Genomic DNA, 18322 nt, shown 5'->3' on the forward strand with positions numbered 1-18322 from the left:
AGCCCTTGGAGTATCTGTTCCTGGGATATTTTGGCCAGTGTAGGATGATGACTATGGTTTAAATGACTTGGAGTATCTTTTTGGTGAGACTAAAGTCATGGCATTAATTTAACATGATACCTCCTCTGCTGGGGCCCTCTATTCTGCCCTGCCATAGGGATGGGCTCCGAGCTAACGGGTCATTCTCCACAATAACACTTTGGCCTATGGAGGAAGATGCCCTTGGGAGAACAGGAAAGCCTCCCCTTCCTTCTCTGAATAGTGTAACAACTTCTGTCCTCCATTTGACCCTTGACTGCAGTTTTTCTAAGGGCTACTGAATGTGTTGGGCTGGTATGAGCTGCTTAGCTCTTGAAGGGGTTTTGAGGTGGTGGGTCCATGCCTGGACCCAGTAGGCTGCCATCAGAATGCACTGTCAGGACTGCGTGATGCCAGCTGGGGCTTGAGGGCCCAGCTCTCTGTGAAGCCTAGCAATCAGAGATCTTTTCCCTCTGAGTTGAAGGAGCTGAAGCTAGCTGTAGCACACAGAGGGGAAAATGGCTGAGAGATCCCCTGAAGACTGTTGGTCTGCAGTTGTGGTGAAGGGAATGGAGATCCAGGGCAGTTAAAGGGCTTCTGGAAAAGCAGCCTCATATCCTAGTCCTACGTAAGCTGCATTACTGCACTGGACTCTGGCAGCATTCCTCGTCTCTGAACTGTCCTGCTTGGTATGTCTTGACACTCTGGTAATAGAGAATGCCTGTGTCCCTTGTGGACCAGCTCCTCTCTTCTCTAATAGCCTTAAAGAGGCGTGTGTTGGCATCTATTGCTTCTCTGGAAGGCTGGGCACCCAGCCAGTGAGGGTTTTCTTTAGAAAGCAAGTACAGTACAGACATGCAATGCTTCGCTGGAGTTTCCACCGTTGGGGATTGCAGCAGGCTCCTTGAGGTGGGATCATAGGCCCAGCAAGCTGGGATTGTCTGAGTCAGTGCAAAGGGTGCTGTGCTTGGACCAGGTAAGGAGCAAAGTTTGCAGGAAGAAAGCCGCAATGGTGGGGATGCTTTTTCTTGCCCAATTTTAGAGGTTGAAGGGACTATTCTTCCTGCCCTAAGATTCCTGAGAGGGTTTTACCCTCTCATTATGTGTTTCCCTCTGTGTGGCATGCTAGTGTGTGTGTTTCTAGCTTCATGGAGATTTTTTTTCTTTGCATCAGGAATTTATGAGCAGTCTCCACCCAACAAGTTGAGAACTGTTTCCAGGAGATAAAATTGCATTTACCTGGCAGGCACTGGAATCCAGTTAACCGTTGGTGTGGTTTGCTGTGTGCAGAGGCGGAATCTTGTTCCTCTGGGAGGCTGGAGCACAAGTGCTAGCTTGCTGCACTGATAGACTGATTGAAACTCAAGTCTCTTTTGTGCCAGCTCAGGCTCCTGAGACTCCAGAGAAAAATCTCTTCCAGGGAGCTCGTTTCCTGGAGAAAGTGGCACTCGCAGTCATGTTTTAATGACTTTAGGATGATATGGGGCTTGTAATTGGTCTGTGTCAATATCTGATGTAGATCTGTACTGAGTTCTTCTACTGCAAAGTACAGTGAGACTAAAGGCTTCTCGCTGTTGGGCAATTCCCCAGTTTAGCACAAAATCCTGGACTGGGATTTCTTCTGGCGTTTTCTTTCATAGCAGAAGTGTTATTGACCCATGCAGTGCTGTGCTGCAGAGAATGGAATCTTGTTTTGCAGGACGTGCAGTAGATGGGTGCAGTAGATCACCCATCGGGGCTGGAAACGTGTCACCCTCTGAATGAAGGGAAGAGGAATAAACTGCTTTTCTGCCTAGCCAAGACAAAAAGACTTTTCATGTTTCTCTGCAGATGCTTTGCTAGCGGACCTTGAGTCCACCACCTCTCACATCTCCAAACGGCCAGTGTTCCTGTCGGAGGAAACACCCTATTCCTATCCAACTGGAAACCATACATACCAGGAGATCCCAGTGCCCCCACCTGTGCCGCCCCCTCCTTCCAATGAAGCCCTAAATGGGACTGTGATTGACCCTTTAGACCAGTGGCAACCCGGTGTCTCCCGATACATCCACCAGCAAGTAAGTGTGTGCATGCTAGGGGGAAGAGGAGGAGTCTGTGCATGTCTTCTGATTTGGTGTGGAGCATATCTAGGGGTGCAGGAGATGAGGGGAGGAAGGGGATTGTAGGGAGGAAGGAGGAGTTTGGGTGCCCAGCAGGCTGGTGTGGTGGGGAAATAGGGGAAGTCTGGATGTCCAGCAAGATGGAATGATGGGGGAAGGGAAAGTCTGGGTTAGTGACAAAATACCAGCTGAAGTCCCATCATCAACGTTCCAGTGAAAACCACAGTACAACAAGACTAGTATGAATCATCCACCTTGCAGCATGTGGAAAGGAGACTGGGGGCTTTCCAGCTCAGATGCAGAGTTCGCAGGGGAGGCTAAAGTGAACATGAGACGTTGCTGGGTTAGCTTGTGCAGTGGGGGTTGGGGCTGATCTGAAGCAGAGCTGTTTGTGGTCCGGCTTTGTCCTGTGTTCGCTGTGTGTGACTTCATTGCAGTGTATGCGTTTGTTGGAGGTTCTCAGTCTCCAATATAAATCTCATTTCCTCAGCCTCAGCCCCAGTCACCTGTGTACAGCTCCAGTGCCAAAAGCTTTGGTGCCTCCGTTCCCAGAGAGAGTGTCAGCTCTCCTTCCTCGCGCGCCAGTGAAGAGGAGCACGTCTACAGGTATCCTGCCCCTTCTTGGGAGATGAGACGCTTGAATCACGGGTTGGGGTGCGGGGGGCAGTAAGCGCTGTGACTCTGCTTCCATTTATAGGAGGCAGCATAGATACTGAATCCACCCATCCTGTTTCAGTTTTACTGCTCAGGTCTCTCTAGAGTTCTAAGAACTTCTCCTTTTTCATGGAGATCATTGTGAACGTAGCCTTGTTTTAAGTGCCAGTCGAATGGCAAAACTTGCGGAAATGACTTTGAGATGGGAAAGCTGGTTTAATCCCTCCATAGGCAGGGTAGGAGGCAGCGTGATCCAGTGAGTAGGGGACCAGGGAATCAGAAGAAACTGGCTTTTGGTTTCAGGCTCTGCCAGTGACTTGCTATCTGACCTTGGGTAAGTCATTTAACCGTGTTTGTTTCCCCAATTGTACAGTAAACCTGGGCCTGCTGTGAGCTCTATGGCTGAAAAGCTCCATAAAACGCAAAGGATAATCTCCTGCAGTCCCATGTTAAGCATCCTAGATGCAGTTTGTTAGAGGGGAGATAGAAGTTGGGTCATTTGCTCCAGGGAACGACCAATACAAATGGTTCAGTTACCTGTGAACTGGAAGGATGTGAAGTGATTCAACTTATAAAACGACCTTGAATGAAGGAACAATCTGATGGCTCATGGCAAATTTATAAATCTCTGTGCTCACAGAGATCAGAATGATTTAGATAGATCATTATGGCCACAAATACAGCCTCCACTCTCGTATTAGGAGACTGTGGAAAGGGAGCAACAATGGTGATACCTTTTTCAATGTTCCAATTTCTGCTGCTCTTACTTTCTTTCTCAAGTTAACATAATTCCCCCTGCAGCTCTGGGATCCAGGGAACTGCTTTCAGCAGCCCCCCTGAACTGGACACTCCACCTGCTGTCTGGTATTTTTAACTTTCTGCAGCTGTGATTTTTTCCTGATCCATGACAAGTTCTAACCACATCAGTTCTTTCTGCTGATCATGATGAAAGCTGGTTTCTGAGTTAGTTCAGCAGCAGCCTGGCAGGGCTCGTGCTGGTTACAGCTATTAAAGGTGTGTCTGTGCTGCAATAAAACGCCAGTGGCTGGCCCATGTCAGCTGACTTGGGCTTGTGGGGCTTGGGCTGCGGGGCTGTAAAATTGCTGTGTGGGCGCTTGGGCCAGGACCCCAGGGTTCCAGAGCTCAGTCTTCAGCCCAAGCCTGAACATCTACAGTGCAGATGGTAGCCCTGAGAGCCCAAACCAGCTGACGTGTGCTAGCTGCAAGTGTTTTATTGCAGTGTAGACATATCCTAAGGGGAAGGCTTATCAACCCAGGATTCAAACTCAGGCTCAGGTCTAACCCCCTTCCATCTCCAAACAAATCATGCTAACCCAGGGTCCCAGGACCCCACGGGGCTGGAGGGTCCAAACCTGAGTCAAGCTCGGACCCAGGGTTCAAGCCCTGTTGGTTTGCAGTGTAGATGCAGCCCCTCTGGACTCATGCTCTGGCAAGCCGCCAAAAGTATCCCACAATCCTACGAGCCGACACCTTTGGTTGACAGTCAAGTTTTCCCACACTGTACCATGAATAAAGGGCTAGAGTGGCCACATTTTGGGAGGGCGCTAGGAGGTCTGGGATATGGGTGGTTGGACTTGGGCCTGTGTATGCAGTGTAGACAGCAGAGCCCCTGGTTGGCACCCAGGATTCAACAATTCCTAACCTGAGATTACAAATGAGGGTAGGTGCTGAAGCCTAAATTAACAAACCCCAGGGTCTGTTAACTCGAGTTCTACTAGTCCTGGTCTACTTTGCAGTGTAGACAGATGCAAACATGGACACCCAGACCTTGCCCAACTGAGGCAGTAATGGCAGTTTGCCGGAAGCATGAGGACTGCATGCAAATGGCACAAAGTGGAGCAGTTTGCAGCTTCCCTTGTCTGTTAATCTGGGGGTATGACCGGCAGGTCCCAGCAAAAGCTGCAGCCTGGCTGCTTGGATCACGATGACACATTGCATACTGGGGCTACAACATCGGTGGGCATCAGCTTCAGATTCAAGATGCGGGTAGCCCCATGTCATATTATGAAACTCCAGGGTTGTCATTTATACTGGAGGCTTTGTGGAGTGCTAAAGGCTGTAATAATAGCATTCTGATATGGCAGGGGGAGAGAGCTGGTGTGACTGTCTGGGCACAGGACTGGCAGCCAGGAAGTCCTGATTTCTAATCCAGATTGGAAACTAACTCATTTTGTGTCACTGAAGAAGTCACTTCTCTCTGTTTGTTTTTCCTATCTGTAAAACTGGGATAGACTTATTTCCCACCCAGTGTGGTTGCAGAAGTTAATTTCTACAGCAGTCCGAAGATGCACAGCACTGCAAGTGCTAAGTATTGGTGAGAAAATGGTGTGTGTGGGCGTGGAATATCCCTCAGGGATAAGTAGTATCTAAAACAAACATCACAAACTGTTCTATTTATATTCAAATAACATTAAATGTACATATTTAATGTGGTGTTATATGATGGTCGTTAAAAATTGTTTACGTGGATTAGCACCCTGTAAGGTAAAGGGCTGTGGTTCATTGGGGCCTGAAGTGAGACCTCATGCCTTGCTGGTGTGTTTCTGTTACCACATACCCTGCTGTGTGCTGTTTTAGTAGTTAGGGAAGCTAGATTGCAGCGTGTTGGGTGGGGTGTGTACTTCAGCTGCCTTCCCCTTCCTCTAAACCAACCTTGCTTCACCTCTTCCTCTAGGAGGGAATTTCGTTCTTGCTGCTGTGATGTCAGTGGAAACAAATGACTTTTTTGGATGCTGGCTAATGATTCCTTTTCTCTTCGGCATATCCCTGATCTGCTGTCTGTTAACCCTGTGCTATGTACAGCCATGGAAATCTGAGACCCTTTCCATGGCTGCTATTTCTTTGTAACTGCAGAGTGAGTTCACAGTTCATCAGCTGCTCTGTTGCTAGTATGCTCCAACAACAAGCACCAGATAACACTATGCTGAGTACATTTATTTTGTTTGTTTTAAGTTTGTAAATTAAACGTGTTTTTTGGGTTCCTGACAAGGTGCCAGTATGGCTTTTGTTACAAAGTTTTCCCCACATCCGACTCTGCTTTATCTTTCACCTGAAAGGAGGGTGACTGTCCAGTTTTACACTCCTCTTTTCTCTCTCAACTCTAGTTTCCCCAACAAGCAGAAGTCTGCAGAACCATCTCCCACCATGCTGAGCTCTTCGCTGGGCAGCAACCTGTCCGAATTGGACCGACTACTCCTGGAACTGAACGCTGTTCAGCACAATCCCTCTAGTGGCTTCCCCACAGGTAGGAAGTGGTGAGCCATGTGTTAGTGCTGGGTATGTTGGTGTCTGGATCTCATACCTCACTCCATGTGTAAACCCTCCTATAACTCTCTCTCCTCTGCCCATTTCATCCTCCTTTCTGCACCAGCCTCTCTTTCCACCATCAGTGAGGGCCTGTGGGGTCTAATTGACTCTTTCTTTCTTTCTCTGTAAGATGAAGCGAGCAGGAGTCCCTCCTTGCCCACTGGGACTGGACCTCATTATGTTGTCCCAGAGAGCACTAGCTCTTTGGGGGTGAAGGCAGCACCGCCTACAAAAGAGAAGCCAAAGCGGAACGGAGGGCGTGGGATTGAGGATGTGCGTCCCAGTGTGGAGAGCCTTTTGGATGAACTGGAGAGCTCTGTGCCAAGTCCAGTGTGAGTACTAACCCAGCAGAGAGGAGGGGGCTAGTAACAGCAGCTAGTTGAGTGTAATACTGGCTGGGCAGATGGCTTCCCCCTTTCTTGGTAAAGGGGAGATTTGCTGTCTCCAAAATGGGGAAGGTCAAGGAGGAAGTTGAAGACTGTGGCCATATCTGCTTCTTTCTTGGGCTCGGATTTACTGCAACTGCCACTGAGTCAGAAGCTGCTGATGTTGGAAAAACAAATAATTGTTTAATGGATCATTTTACCATGGGGTACATGTTCAAATCCAGATCAGTAACTGACTGAAAATTGTCACTATCTGGCCAAGTAAGTTGGGTGGGTCTCAATCTAGTTCCTAATGGATGCTTGCAGACATGACAAGCAACCACAGACAGCACTAATTGGCACCTGTGAGAGCAAAGAGTTGAAAGTGCCACAAAAACTGATCTCCTTGAAGGCCTGTTGAGACGTATTTGGGGACAGTGTGGGAGAAATCTGGCCCTGCTGCTTTCCATGCTGTACCTGTCCTGGGAATAAACAGAATCTGAAGAGCTGAGGCTGTCAGTCTGGGATTTTTCACCACCACCACATTAAAACGTAACGTGGGTTTTTTTTGTTTTGTCAGCCCTGCCATCACCGTGAACCAGGGCGAGGTGAGCAGCCCCCAGCGGGTCACCTCCAGCCAGCAGCAGACTCGCATATCTGCTTCTTCAGCCACACGAGAACTGGATGAGCTGATGGCATCTCTCTCTGACTTCAAGGTGCCCAACTGTAATAACTTCTGACCATATGTTTTCCGCTCACTTGCCTTCATTCACTTCCTCTCCTCAGATCACCCACCACAACCTCCTTGTACCAGTCAGTTCCCTGTAGTGTATTAGCCCTGTCAAAGTGCTACTGCAGGTGTGATTAGTGTGATGGTTTTACAGCTGATGTGGATAATGCAAAGACTTGTACACCAAGTTTACTGCTCTTCAGATCTGTCAGGGTTTGCTCTACTATAGCATTCAAAGGTCTAGCCTAATCTCCTGACGTGGTGAGCAGTAGATAGGGCATATTGATACAAAGTACAGATCTCATAATGTCCGGAAGTCTCTTAGAAGCAGGGAGGATTTTCTGATGTAACTGCTGCTAATGTGTGTTGTACCAAGTGCTTACCTAGCATTCAGTAGTATTTCCCTTCATGCCAAACACTGGATCAAGGCAGCATCGTGAGGGGAAATCCCAGTTGGTAGTGCCCATTCTTTGTTCAGATTCAGGAAAAACACTTCATTGAAATAAGGACTAACTGCAACTACGTTGTCGTCCAACACAAGTTTGTAGGGTGGTATATCTTTTGAGGGGAATGGGGAGAAGTGTGACAGCTGTATTGATTCACCGTGAAGTGAAATGCTTTATTGGCAACAGATAGGAGCTAAGTTCTTGTAAGTGCGGAGTCCATTGTTTTGGTGGGCTGTAACTGAATAAGAAGAACCCATCTATTTACTGGCAAAGACCAGCAGAGGCCAGAGAGCCTCTGCTGCCCTGGAGGGTACCTCCTTTGTTGTCCTGGATATTTCCCAATCAAGAAGGTGGGAGATGATTTTTGAGACTTCCAGGCAGATGGTTCGGGCAGTCAAGATTCCATCTCAAAAAGGGGCATGACATTTCAATGATTGGGTTCTAAAGAACCTCCTACCATTCAGATAAAAATGGGGTTGATGTCTAAGCCTTTTGGGACAGGAGGATGGGAAGAGTTGCATCAATGCGTCTTCTGGAACATCAAAATTTTCATACTGGATCAGACCAATCATCCCATCTCTTTCGCTGGCGAGTACCAGCTGCTTCAGAGGAAGGTTGCAAAACAGCCCATAATGGACAAATTAAGGAATAACCTGCCCTTAAGGGAAATTTCTTCCTCAGTTAGTGGTTATCTTATGACCTGAAGGGTTAGGGTTTATATCTCTTACATAAGATTTTATATAGATATCACATGTATGCGCACACGCTGGATGGTCTCATGCTTTCGGATGTAAAATACTTTTTCTTACAACGCACAACTAACCTGTGGAACTCATAGCCATATAGTGTCATTTATGCCACAATTTTAGCAAGATTACAGAAATATTCCATTTTAGGATTTTTAATATTTTTAATTTTAGTTTAATTGAATGTCTCTTATTTTATGAGTGAGAGTAAAGTAAGAGTGCCTGACTTACCTTCTTTATAACACTCATTATTTTGTGTGCCTCGATCATATCCCCACTTAATTCTTCTTTTCTAATCTAATAAAGTCCCAACCTTTTCAATCTGTCCTCATATGGAAGCTTCTCTAGGCCTCTGACCATTTTTGTCACCGGAATGCCCTCTGTTCCCATTGTATTTTTTTTAGATGGGGCAACCAGAGCTGAACAAAATATTCCAGAGTGGGAGAGGGGGTACCATGGATTTATATAATGACATATTTTCAATATTTTCATTCCTTGTGCACCCTAACATCTTGTTTGCTTTTTGACTGCTGCTGTGCATGGAGCACAGGTTTTCATTGAGCTGCCTGTGTCTCTTTTTTAAATGTTTATAGTTAATTTAGAAACCAGAAATGGGTGTGAGTACTTTAAATTGGAAGGAATAATCTACATTATTTTGCATTTGTCACACTGATTTTAATCTGCCACCATGTGGCTCATTCACTTAGTTTTGTTAGGATCGTATGAAGTTTCTCACACTCTTTTGTAGTTTTGACTAATTTAATCTTGCGTCATCTGCAAATTTTGCCACCTGGCTGTTCACCTTTCCTTCTCACATCATTGATATATTAAACAATAACATTCCTAGTGCAGAGCACTATTTACCTTTTGTATGTTGAAAATTGACAGTATTTAACTGTGCAGCTGGGGTAGAAATGAATTCCCTCTTTGATTGATAGCCCTTGAATTTTTCCAAGTAAATTATTCAAGCCAGAGACAAGTGAGGTAGAAACTGCAGGATAAAATATTCAGCAGCCATATGTTCATGACATTATTGTCAGCATTCAGCAAATAAAATCTCATTGTGGCTGCTGGCACCAGGTGCAGATATTCACATGTAAACTCTTGATGACTGAGAAACCTTGCATGCAGTTTAAGGACTTCAGCTTTCCAGCCTTCTGTGCTGTTTCTGCAGAAGAGGCAGTTGGAGTAGGGAGTGTGTAGGCCTGGAGGCTTGACTGTCTGACAGTCATGGGAAAGGCTGTGAGACTAACTATCAGAGCACTAGTAAAAGCTGCCTGGCAGGAGGCATTTTGGCAGGGCTGTTCGATTCTCAGAATGCTCTTGTCCCCCTTGCTTGTTTCCTAGCTGCGCTGGTGGCTGAGCCCAGGGAGCAAACCAGAAAGTTTGAGCCATGCATCGGGGTTCCTGAAGTTACCCTCTACAGCAAGGGTTAGGGACAGGATTTGTTTAATAATTTTGGTGTCATAAATATGCAATTACATTTCTGTGAGATGCTGACATGCCTAACTGTGTGTCTGAAACTTACAACTACTCTGGTGGCATTGAGAATGCATAAACATCTCCAAATCTATTTCCCTTTACTTCCATCATAAGAATGGCCATACTGGGTCAGACCAATGGTCCCTCTTGCTCAGTATCCTGTCTCCCTTCAGTGGCCAGTGTCGGATGCTTCAGAGGAAGTGAACAGAACAGAGTAATTTATCAAGTGATCGATCTACTGTCATCCAGTCCCAGCTCCTAGCAATCAGAAGTTTAGACACCCAGAGCATGGAGTTGCATCCCTGACCATTTTGGCTAATAGCCATTGATTGAGTTATCCTCCATGAACTTACCTAATTCTGTTTTGTACCCAGTTATACTTTTGGCCTTCACAACATCCGGTGGCAACAAGTTCCACGGGTTGACTGTGCATTGTGTGAAATACTTCCATATGTGTGTTTTAAACCTGCTGCCTATTAATTGGGTGATCCCTGGTTCGTGTATTATGTAAAAGAGTAAAGAACACCTACTTATTCACTTTCTCCACAGCATTTGTGATTTTATAGACCGCTTTCATGTCCTTCAGTTGTTTATTTTCCAAACTGATCAGTCCCAGTCTTTTTAATCTCTCCTGATATGGAAGCTGTTCCATACCCCTACTCATTTTTGTTGCTGTTCTCTGTACTTTTTCCAATTCTAGTATCTTTCTTTTGAGATGTTGTAACCAGAACTGCATGCAGTATTTAAGGTGTGGGCATACCATGGGTTTATATTTTCTGTCTTATTATCTATCCCTTTCCTAATGGTTCCTCACATTGTTACCTGTTTTGACTTCCGCTGCATATTGAGGAAACGTTTTCAGAAAATGATCCATGATGACTCCAGGATCTCTTTCGTGAGTTGGAACAGCTAATTTAGATCCCATCATTTTGTATGTATAGTTAGGATTATGTTTTCCAATATGCATTACTTTGCATTTATCAACGTTGAATTTCATCTGCCATTTTGTTGTCCAGTCACCCAGTTTTGTGAGATCCCTTTGTAACTCATTGCAGTCTGCTTTGGACTTAACTACCTTGAGTAATTTTTGTATCTTCTGCAAACTTTGCCACCTCACTGTTTATCCCTTTTTCCATATAATTTATGAATATGTTGAATAGCGCTTGTCCCAGTACAGATCCTTGGGGGACCCTGCTATTTACCTCTCTTCACTGTGAAAACTGACCATTTATTCTTATCCTTTGTTTCCCATTCTTTAACCAGTGACTGATCCATGAGAGGTTCTTCCCTCTTATCCTATGACTCCTTATTTTACTTAACAGCATTTGGTGAGAGACTTTGTCAAAAGCTTTCTGGAAGTCCAGGTGGACTATATCCACTGGATAACTCTTGTCCACATTTGTTGACCCCCTCAAAGAATTCTAATAGATTGGTGAGGCATGCTTTTCCGTTACAAAAGCCCTGTTGACTCTTCCCCAACATACTCTGTTCATCTATGTGTCTGATAATTCTGTTTTTTACTATAGTTTCAACCAGTTTGCCTGGTACTGAAGTTAGGCTTACCGGCCTGTAATGGACAGGATCATTCCTAGATCCTTTTTAAAAAATTGGTGTCACATTAGCTATCCACCAGTCATCAGGTACAGAGGTTGATTTAACACATAGATTATATACCACAGTTAGTAGTTCTGCAGTTTCATATTTGAGTTCCTTCAGCACTTTTGGGTGAATAGTATATGGTAAATTGATGTTTAATTTATCAATTTGTTTCAAAATCTTTTCTATTGACAACTTGTCTTCTTGTTCCGAAACCTTCTCTGTTGACATCACCACCTGTTCCCATCAGTTACTTTCCTTTTTCTCTTGTCTCCTGGTTGTTTCACTCTCCCCTCTAAATCCTTTTTGTTTTTCACCCCTCAGTTGTGCTCCCGTATGCTAACTTATTTGCACAGTGGAATTTACAAGGTCTCTGGTCTAGCTCGCTTTGCTGATACCACAAATAGAGGCAGGGAGCAGCAAGTCTTTGCATGTCAAAGATTATTGGTGCCCTGCTCTGTGGTGTACTTTGTAACTGTGAGAGATGAAAGGCTGTCCTTACTTATGAGCTCCAGTCCTGTGTGTGTATGAGAGAGCCAGAGAGGAATAAAGCAAACATGCTAAGAAAGAAGATTAATTAAAGCCGGAAGGACAAAGTCCAGATAGAAACTACAGCTGGTGTGTGGATGGTGTGGGGTTTTTGTTTGCTGTTTGTTCAGTTTTCCTCAAACCAGAGAGTAAAAGGTGCTATTGCAGGCTGATCCATTAACCTTTCTCATCTTCTGCTCACTTAATGAGTTGCTCATTCTGTTCATTTACAGAATCCATTTGATTGTGGTGTTCAGTTTATCAATCAGCTGGCACTGAGGTCACTGAATGCACAAGTTTTGCAACTTTAGCATATCTGTGACGTTATTCCTCTTTGCTATGTGACTTGGTGTCTGTATTAACCAGCCTCCCATTGTAGTGCAGCTCTTTATACGTTAACTGCTGCTCTCATTTGGTGCTAATATTTTTAATGTGTTGGAAAAATGATTTGTAGAGCAAAATAACAGTCATCTTACCTTGAAAATGACTGAATTTTAGAAAGATGAAAACTTTGTCCCAGACTCAGATAAAAATAGAAATGTCTTAACCATGGCATTTGTGCTTCAGAAGGCAGTTGGTATGTAAGGGAGAGCAAATAGTGTAAACACACAGGGAGTTTTCTAATAATAAATACACTTTTATATAGCACCTTTCCTTCTGGATTGTCTCTGTGCTTATAAACTATAGCTTAGGGAGAAGAGTGCCCCGTAATGAATCACCAGCATCACTTTCTGCTGCACTTTGGGTTTTCCTAGAGAGGTCTCCTATTCAGATGTTTACCAGGTCTAATCCTGCTTAGCTCTTGTGATGTCACAGACAAGTTCTGTGGTTGCTGAGATACTCCAGTTGTCTAAGCTGCCTGGATGTTTAGACACTCTGTGAAAGAGTATGGGGCTTGCATCTGCTGGAGGATTTTGCCTACAGCCTAGTGAATTCTAGCCCTTTAATCATGACAACACCCAATGACGTGAGTACATTCTGTTGGCTGGGATTTTCAAAAGGGCCCATGGGGGTTAGGCCCCTTTTGAAAATCCCAACTCCCTTTGGCACCTTTGAAAATTCCAGCCATTATCCCTAATTTAAAAAAAAATAAAATAAAAAAAAGGGAAGATGAACCCCAGAGAGAATTGGTGTCCGAGCCAGAATTAGAACACAGGAGTCCCTTGCTGCTTCTCCCATGCTAAGTCCAACAGACCAGTTTGCCTCTTGCTCTACTTAGCTGTCCCTCTTGTGGCAAGAGGCTTCACTGGCTGCCCCAAATGTAGCTGGCTCAGCTGCAGGCACCTAGCTGGGGAAGGAGAATTAGCAATCCTATTGTTATCAGTGGTAGCCCAGATGAGCTCACTTGTGATTGTCCCCCCACACACCACCACCACACAAAAAAGAGTCTATAGGTTCCATGGAACCAGACCAGATCTGGGTGGCTTTAGAAGGGACCATAATCTTTAGGAAAAATCAGGACTTTCAGCCCTAGCAATTGTTACATTATAGGCTAACTGTAAGGAAATGGGGTATAAACTTCATTTAAAAAAATCCTTTTACATGGATAAATTCCCAAAATCAGGGGGCAATGAGTGCAGTGGCAGACTTAGTAGGCCACAGTGGCTGGTTTGGGGATGCACAATTAGCCACGCTAATTTCTACTATGTTAAGAAAATGGAAAGAATTCCTGTTTGTCACATAGAAGCGGACATAGTGGATGGGGCAAGAGCCATGATCTATCAGGTTTAAAATATAAGCAGTGGAGAACTAAAAACAGTACCTGCCATTGACCGGTTCACAGCATGTTTTGGAACAAAATTTATACTTTGCTCAACAAAATATAAAAGGGGCAAGAAAAGTTGGATGGGTGAGGAAGAAGAGAGCTAATGCAGCCTGGGAAGATCCAGGGGTGAACCTAATGATTTGAGCAGGCCAGAGCCTGAGTCATCTACTCCTCTTGCTTCGAATGCCCTAAGACTTTGTTGTCGTTGCTGGTGAACTCAACCCACAGGAATGTTCTATTAGTGTATCAGGGAGGCGAATATTATGGCTTACATGCCTTGGGTTTGTTACTTCAAAAAGTTTGTATATTTCTACACAAATTACATGAGAATGTCTGACTCAGAGAAGTTGCTAATGTGACTCTCAGTCTTGGTCTAGGCACTCCTGGTCTAATGAGCTGGGCCCGTTGGGGCAGTTGCACCAGCCCCATTCACAGGAGAAAGAATTAAGTGTGACCTTGAAGAAGAGTCTAGGAAAAAGTACTCAGTGGCTCCATGATCTTTCCTCATTCCCAGCACCTTCCTCAGAGATAATGCAAAACTGTGTGTTCATATTCCGCACTCTGGCTTCCCACTCATCTGTGATGGCTTTCTGTCAGGAGGGCTCCATGGTTTGGAAGCTTTGACTGTTCTGTCATGTTGTGCCTTTTTCTTTTCCTTTCCTCACCTCTGTCTCCATCTTTTTCCCCTTTCCGTTTCTCTTTTTTTCTTTCTCTTTTTTTACAGGCTATTTCCACTATGTCACTGGTTTCTGAACCCTCCCTGGAGCTGCTTTCCAGCCCAACAAAGCCAGACTCAATCGACACTCTTCCTACTACCACTCTGCTGCCCCAATCAAAACACCATGGGACAGGCCACAGCAGGGACCTGCCAGCCCTGCTGCCACCTGCCACCTTTGAAGTCCTTCATATTGAAGAAGAAGGCAGTAGCACTGCAGTTGCAGCTATTCCAGGACATTTTGCCACCACACCACAGCTCCCCTCTGTGGCTCAGATGGGCCCATCACTTCCAGAGGACTTTGCTGTTTCTGCAGATCATATGCTTTCTTTGAGCTCAGTCATGCTGAGCAAAAAGTCAGATTCTCCTAGAGAGATGTCCCAGTCCATGATATCCTCCAAGATGAAATCTCTATTTGTTCCCTCTAATGCAGAGACCCAGAGTCAGGGGCTGGATGAGGCAAAAGCCACTGAAAAGAAGCACAGAATTGAGACCAAGCTCCCAACTGTTCCTGTTTCTAGCCCTAGCATAACCAGCTATGTAAAAGTGCAGACACCCAAGGAATCAGAAGAGCAGGCCATGTTCAGGGATAATTCAGCCTTTTCTTCCCAGAAGGATTGGATAATGGAAGCAGCTTTAGATCAGCTGCGGGCTCTGGAGCTGTCTGAGCTCATGCCAGAGGTACATTCTGAGACTGACCATGTCTTGCAGTCAGTGTGTGAACCTGATATAGTGGCTCTGGACCGGTGGGATGTCTTCCCAGATACTAAAGACCAGCTGGGTCTTGGAGCAGAAAAAGGACAGAAGCTGGATGCTGAAATTCAGCACGAAAGAAGGACAGAGGGCTATCCTGATCTGGCTAAAAAGAAGCAGAGCAGAGAGAGGAAAGATGGTCTTAGTAAGAGCAAGCCAGGAGAAGACCAAGAAATAGAACAAGTCAGGAGCTCAACAGTCACTCCAGAAACTGCTGAAAATGTTTGGAAGGATGGATTGGCGCTGCTATCTGCCTCCAAGCCACCTGTTGAGAGGATTTCTGCATCAGGCCAGGCAGGCATTGAGTGAATGCAGGAGTGGGCAGGTCCTAGCTAGCTGCCTGCGCATGGTGTGAGTGCATTTGGGCTCTTCTGGAGCTGTCTGATAGCTTACTCCAGACTAACAGCATGCTGTTCTGGAGTGCTCGGAGTCCCCGCAATGACAGCTGCATGGCACAGAGGTCTGAGACCCTCTACTCTAGCAGCAGCTTTGTGGCACCTTCTGCATGTTGATCAGTGATTGGCTGCTTCTGCAGCACAGAACATGAACAGCAGCCATAATCTGCAGGCTGTCTCGTAGCTAGAATGGGGCAAGTGCATGATCCATAGAGGTCTCTGAAAAGCCAAGTGCTGTTCCACAGCAATGGAGGGATTTCCTAATGACTGTCCAGACTTGGGATGGCAACTCCTCTTCCCTGCTGGCTTAGATCTGAGCCTGTTAAGGTATTGACCCTGGAGCTCCTAGTGTTCCTTCCAGCACTAGAAATGCTGTGTGCATCCCAGGATCCTCTGTGATGGGGAATTTTATTTCCCTCAGAACTGGGTAGGGGAGAGATGACAAGAGGCTGACATGGATCACTGGGTGGTAGGGAAACCATAACGCATAATGGGTGATCTTGATGAACTTTGCAAATCATGGCTTCCTGCTGGATAATCTCTTTCCATTTTGTAGCTGGAGTTCTTTTTGGCTTCTATGACTGGCTTGGCTGGGATTTTCATTGCACTGAGTCACTGCTCTGGGCTGTGCCAAGAGGAACTTTGGCATTGTGCAATAAATGCCATCACTGTTCCTGCTCACTGTTGTCACTAATGGTTTGGGTTTGTGCTGCTGCATCTTGGGGCTTGCTGGTGCATTGCTCTTTTCATGCTGAGATTGTCACCTTGTCATTCAGATAAAATCTGTAATTGAGAGGACAAAAGAGACCTTACATGTGCACCCAATGTATCGTGAGCGCTCCCCGAGACGGAAGGTAGGGCCAGTCATATTTCACAAGACTGTGTCCCAGGATCGCTTGATTGAAGAGCTGCAAGACAGACTGGGAATCAGCAAACAGGAAGAAGAGGAATGGAAAAACCAGGAAGACTGGCTGACAGAGGGGGTCATTGTCACTGCCAGGCCACAAAGGAAGAAACAGGACGGTGGACAGCAAGTTGAGAAGGTAGAGGACAAACTGTGTACTAGGGAATTCCCCCATGTCCTCTGCTCAGATGATCTCTAAGGGAGATGTAGTGTAGGAGTGGGAGAGATGGGTCTCCTGGGAGTCCTGGGGTGGCTTTGGAATCTGACTCCTCAGTCCTAGCCCAGTTCCCTTTTCAGATCAGCTATGAAACCAAATGCCAGCTATTTAGGAATTGGAGTGGAGGACAGTGTTATCTGGTAGGACGTGTAATGCTGTCTTAAGGTCAGGCATTCAAGTGAGGTTTATTTTCATTCCACAATGGGGAGGTAGGTCAACAAGCAGATCTTCTTTGTTTCTTTACTTGGCAACAGAGGGGTGCCTGACGTTTTTAGATGTAAGAATTGGATCCTGCCCTGAAGTGCTTATAGCTCGGCAGGTGTTGCTAGGTGCCTTCTCCTGGAGACTGGCACTTCCTCAAATGAAGGTTTATTGAAAATGGCACCGTGGCCTCTATTACACCTGTTTCTGGCTGGGTACAGCAGTGAGGTTGGCCTGCTTGCACTCTGTGCTCTGATGTGAAATGAAGACTGTTTTGAAAGGAAAGCAGAGAAGTGCTAGGTAGTGAGTACTGCTTTATTGTCTGTTTCATGCTGCCTGTCCTTTTGTTGCAGGAAGTGCTTCTCAGTTCACCTCTGGATTTGTTCACCTTTCTCCCTCCTTTCTTTCTAGATTATAATTCCTCCAGAATCCCCCCTTCCCCTGAGAAGAACAGTCTCAGTGCCAGCCTCTCCCCCACTCCAGCGTCCTAAAGAAGCTGCCAAGATGTCCCTTGCCAAAGCTGCTCCCTCTTCTCACCCTACTCCCTCTCCATCTCCTCCTCCATTCCCACCACAACCTCCCTATGGACCCTCTGCTGCTGCTGCAGCTCCTAGTCCTGTCTCCTACTGCTTCAGCTTGCCTCCCCAGCCTCTCTGCCAGTGGGAGACTTCTTCTGATGACTACCAGGAACTGTCTGTGGTGGGCACTCCTCCCTCTGAAGATCATAGATTCCTCCATTCTCCCCAAGCCCAGCTTTCTCCTGCCATGCTGACTGAGACAGTAGTAATATCTTCTCCTGCCAAGACAGTATCTTCTGTTGGCTGTCAGACTGATGACGACCCATTCTTCCCACCGATGCAGGCATGCTTTTCTTTACGCTCTTCATTTAGCAGAGCAGCTACGAGTCTAAGTCCAGCACTTCCTAGCCTATTAGCTCTTTAGGTAGAATGTTTGGGTAAAAGCTGGTACTGAGCTGCTCTGCGGAAGATGAGTTTAGTGCTGCCAGTGGCTTATTTTCTGTCAGATTTGTATAGCAGCGTGAGGTGCCCATGCATAGAATGATCCGTGATGGTACATACAACAGATCCTGTGTCCATCTGCTGGCCACGTATCTGCAGCATCTGTGTTTCTCTCCATTGAACTGAAGGAATCAACTCCATTAGTTTAGGGCCCAATACTCCCCTCCACGGGGTGGCACTGAGGGGAGGGGAGGGGAGAAAAATGTGGAAAAGCCTGAGAACCAGAAGAAGAGGCTGAACGGTGATTCCACATGCTCCTGAACTCCACCCATGTGGACGTTGCTCAGCTGGGATTCTGTGGGGTTTGGGAGTGTAGTGCAGAGGCAATAGCTGCTGTGTATGGCCTGCTCCCTAAACCCAGG

At 46.0% G+C, this 18322-nt stretch overlaps 1 protein-coding gene across 2 annotated transcripts in view; it reads left to right on the forward strand.

Moving 5' to 3' along the window:
- PXN (paxillin) overlaps positions 1–18322 on the forward strand; it is a 55822-nt gene that overhangs the window by 29248 nt on the left and 8252 nt on the right. Inside the window, exons 2-6 of one of the 2 annotated variants that reach the window (XM_067550105.1) lie at positions 1849–2075; positions 2608–2723; positions 5897–6036; positions 6229–6430; positions 7044–7179. In XM_067550105.1, coding sequence (XP_067406206.1) covers positions 1849–2075; positions 2608–2723; positions 5897–6036; positions 6229–6430; positions 7044–7179 — 821 coding nt within the window. Of the gene's footprint in view, positions 1–1848; positions 2076–2607; positions 2724–2898; positions 3106–5896; positions 6037–6228; positions 6431–7043; positions 7180–18322 lie in introns of those variants that run through there. The other variant, XM_067550106.1, reaches the window with a different exon arrangement.

The sequence above is a fragment of the Emydura macquarii genome, unplaced genomic scaffold (assembly GCF_026122565.2).
Source record: "Emydura macquarii macquarii isolate MOO-44397 ecotype Brisbane River unplaced genomic scaffold, CSIRO-AGI_Emac_v2 contig_1254, whole genome shotgun sequence".
NCBI classification, from domain to species: Eukaryota; Metazoa; Chordata; order Testudines; family Chelidae; genus Emydura; species Emydura macquarii.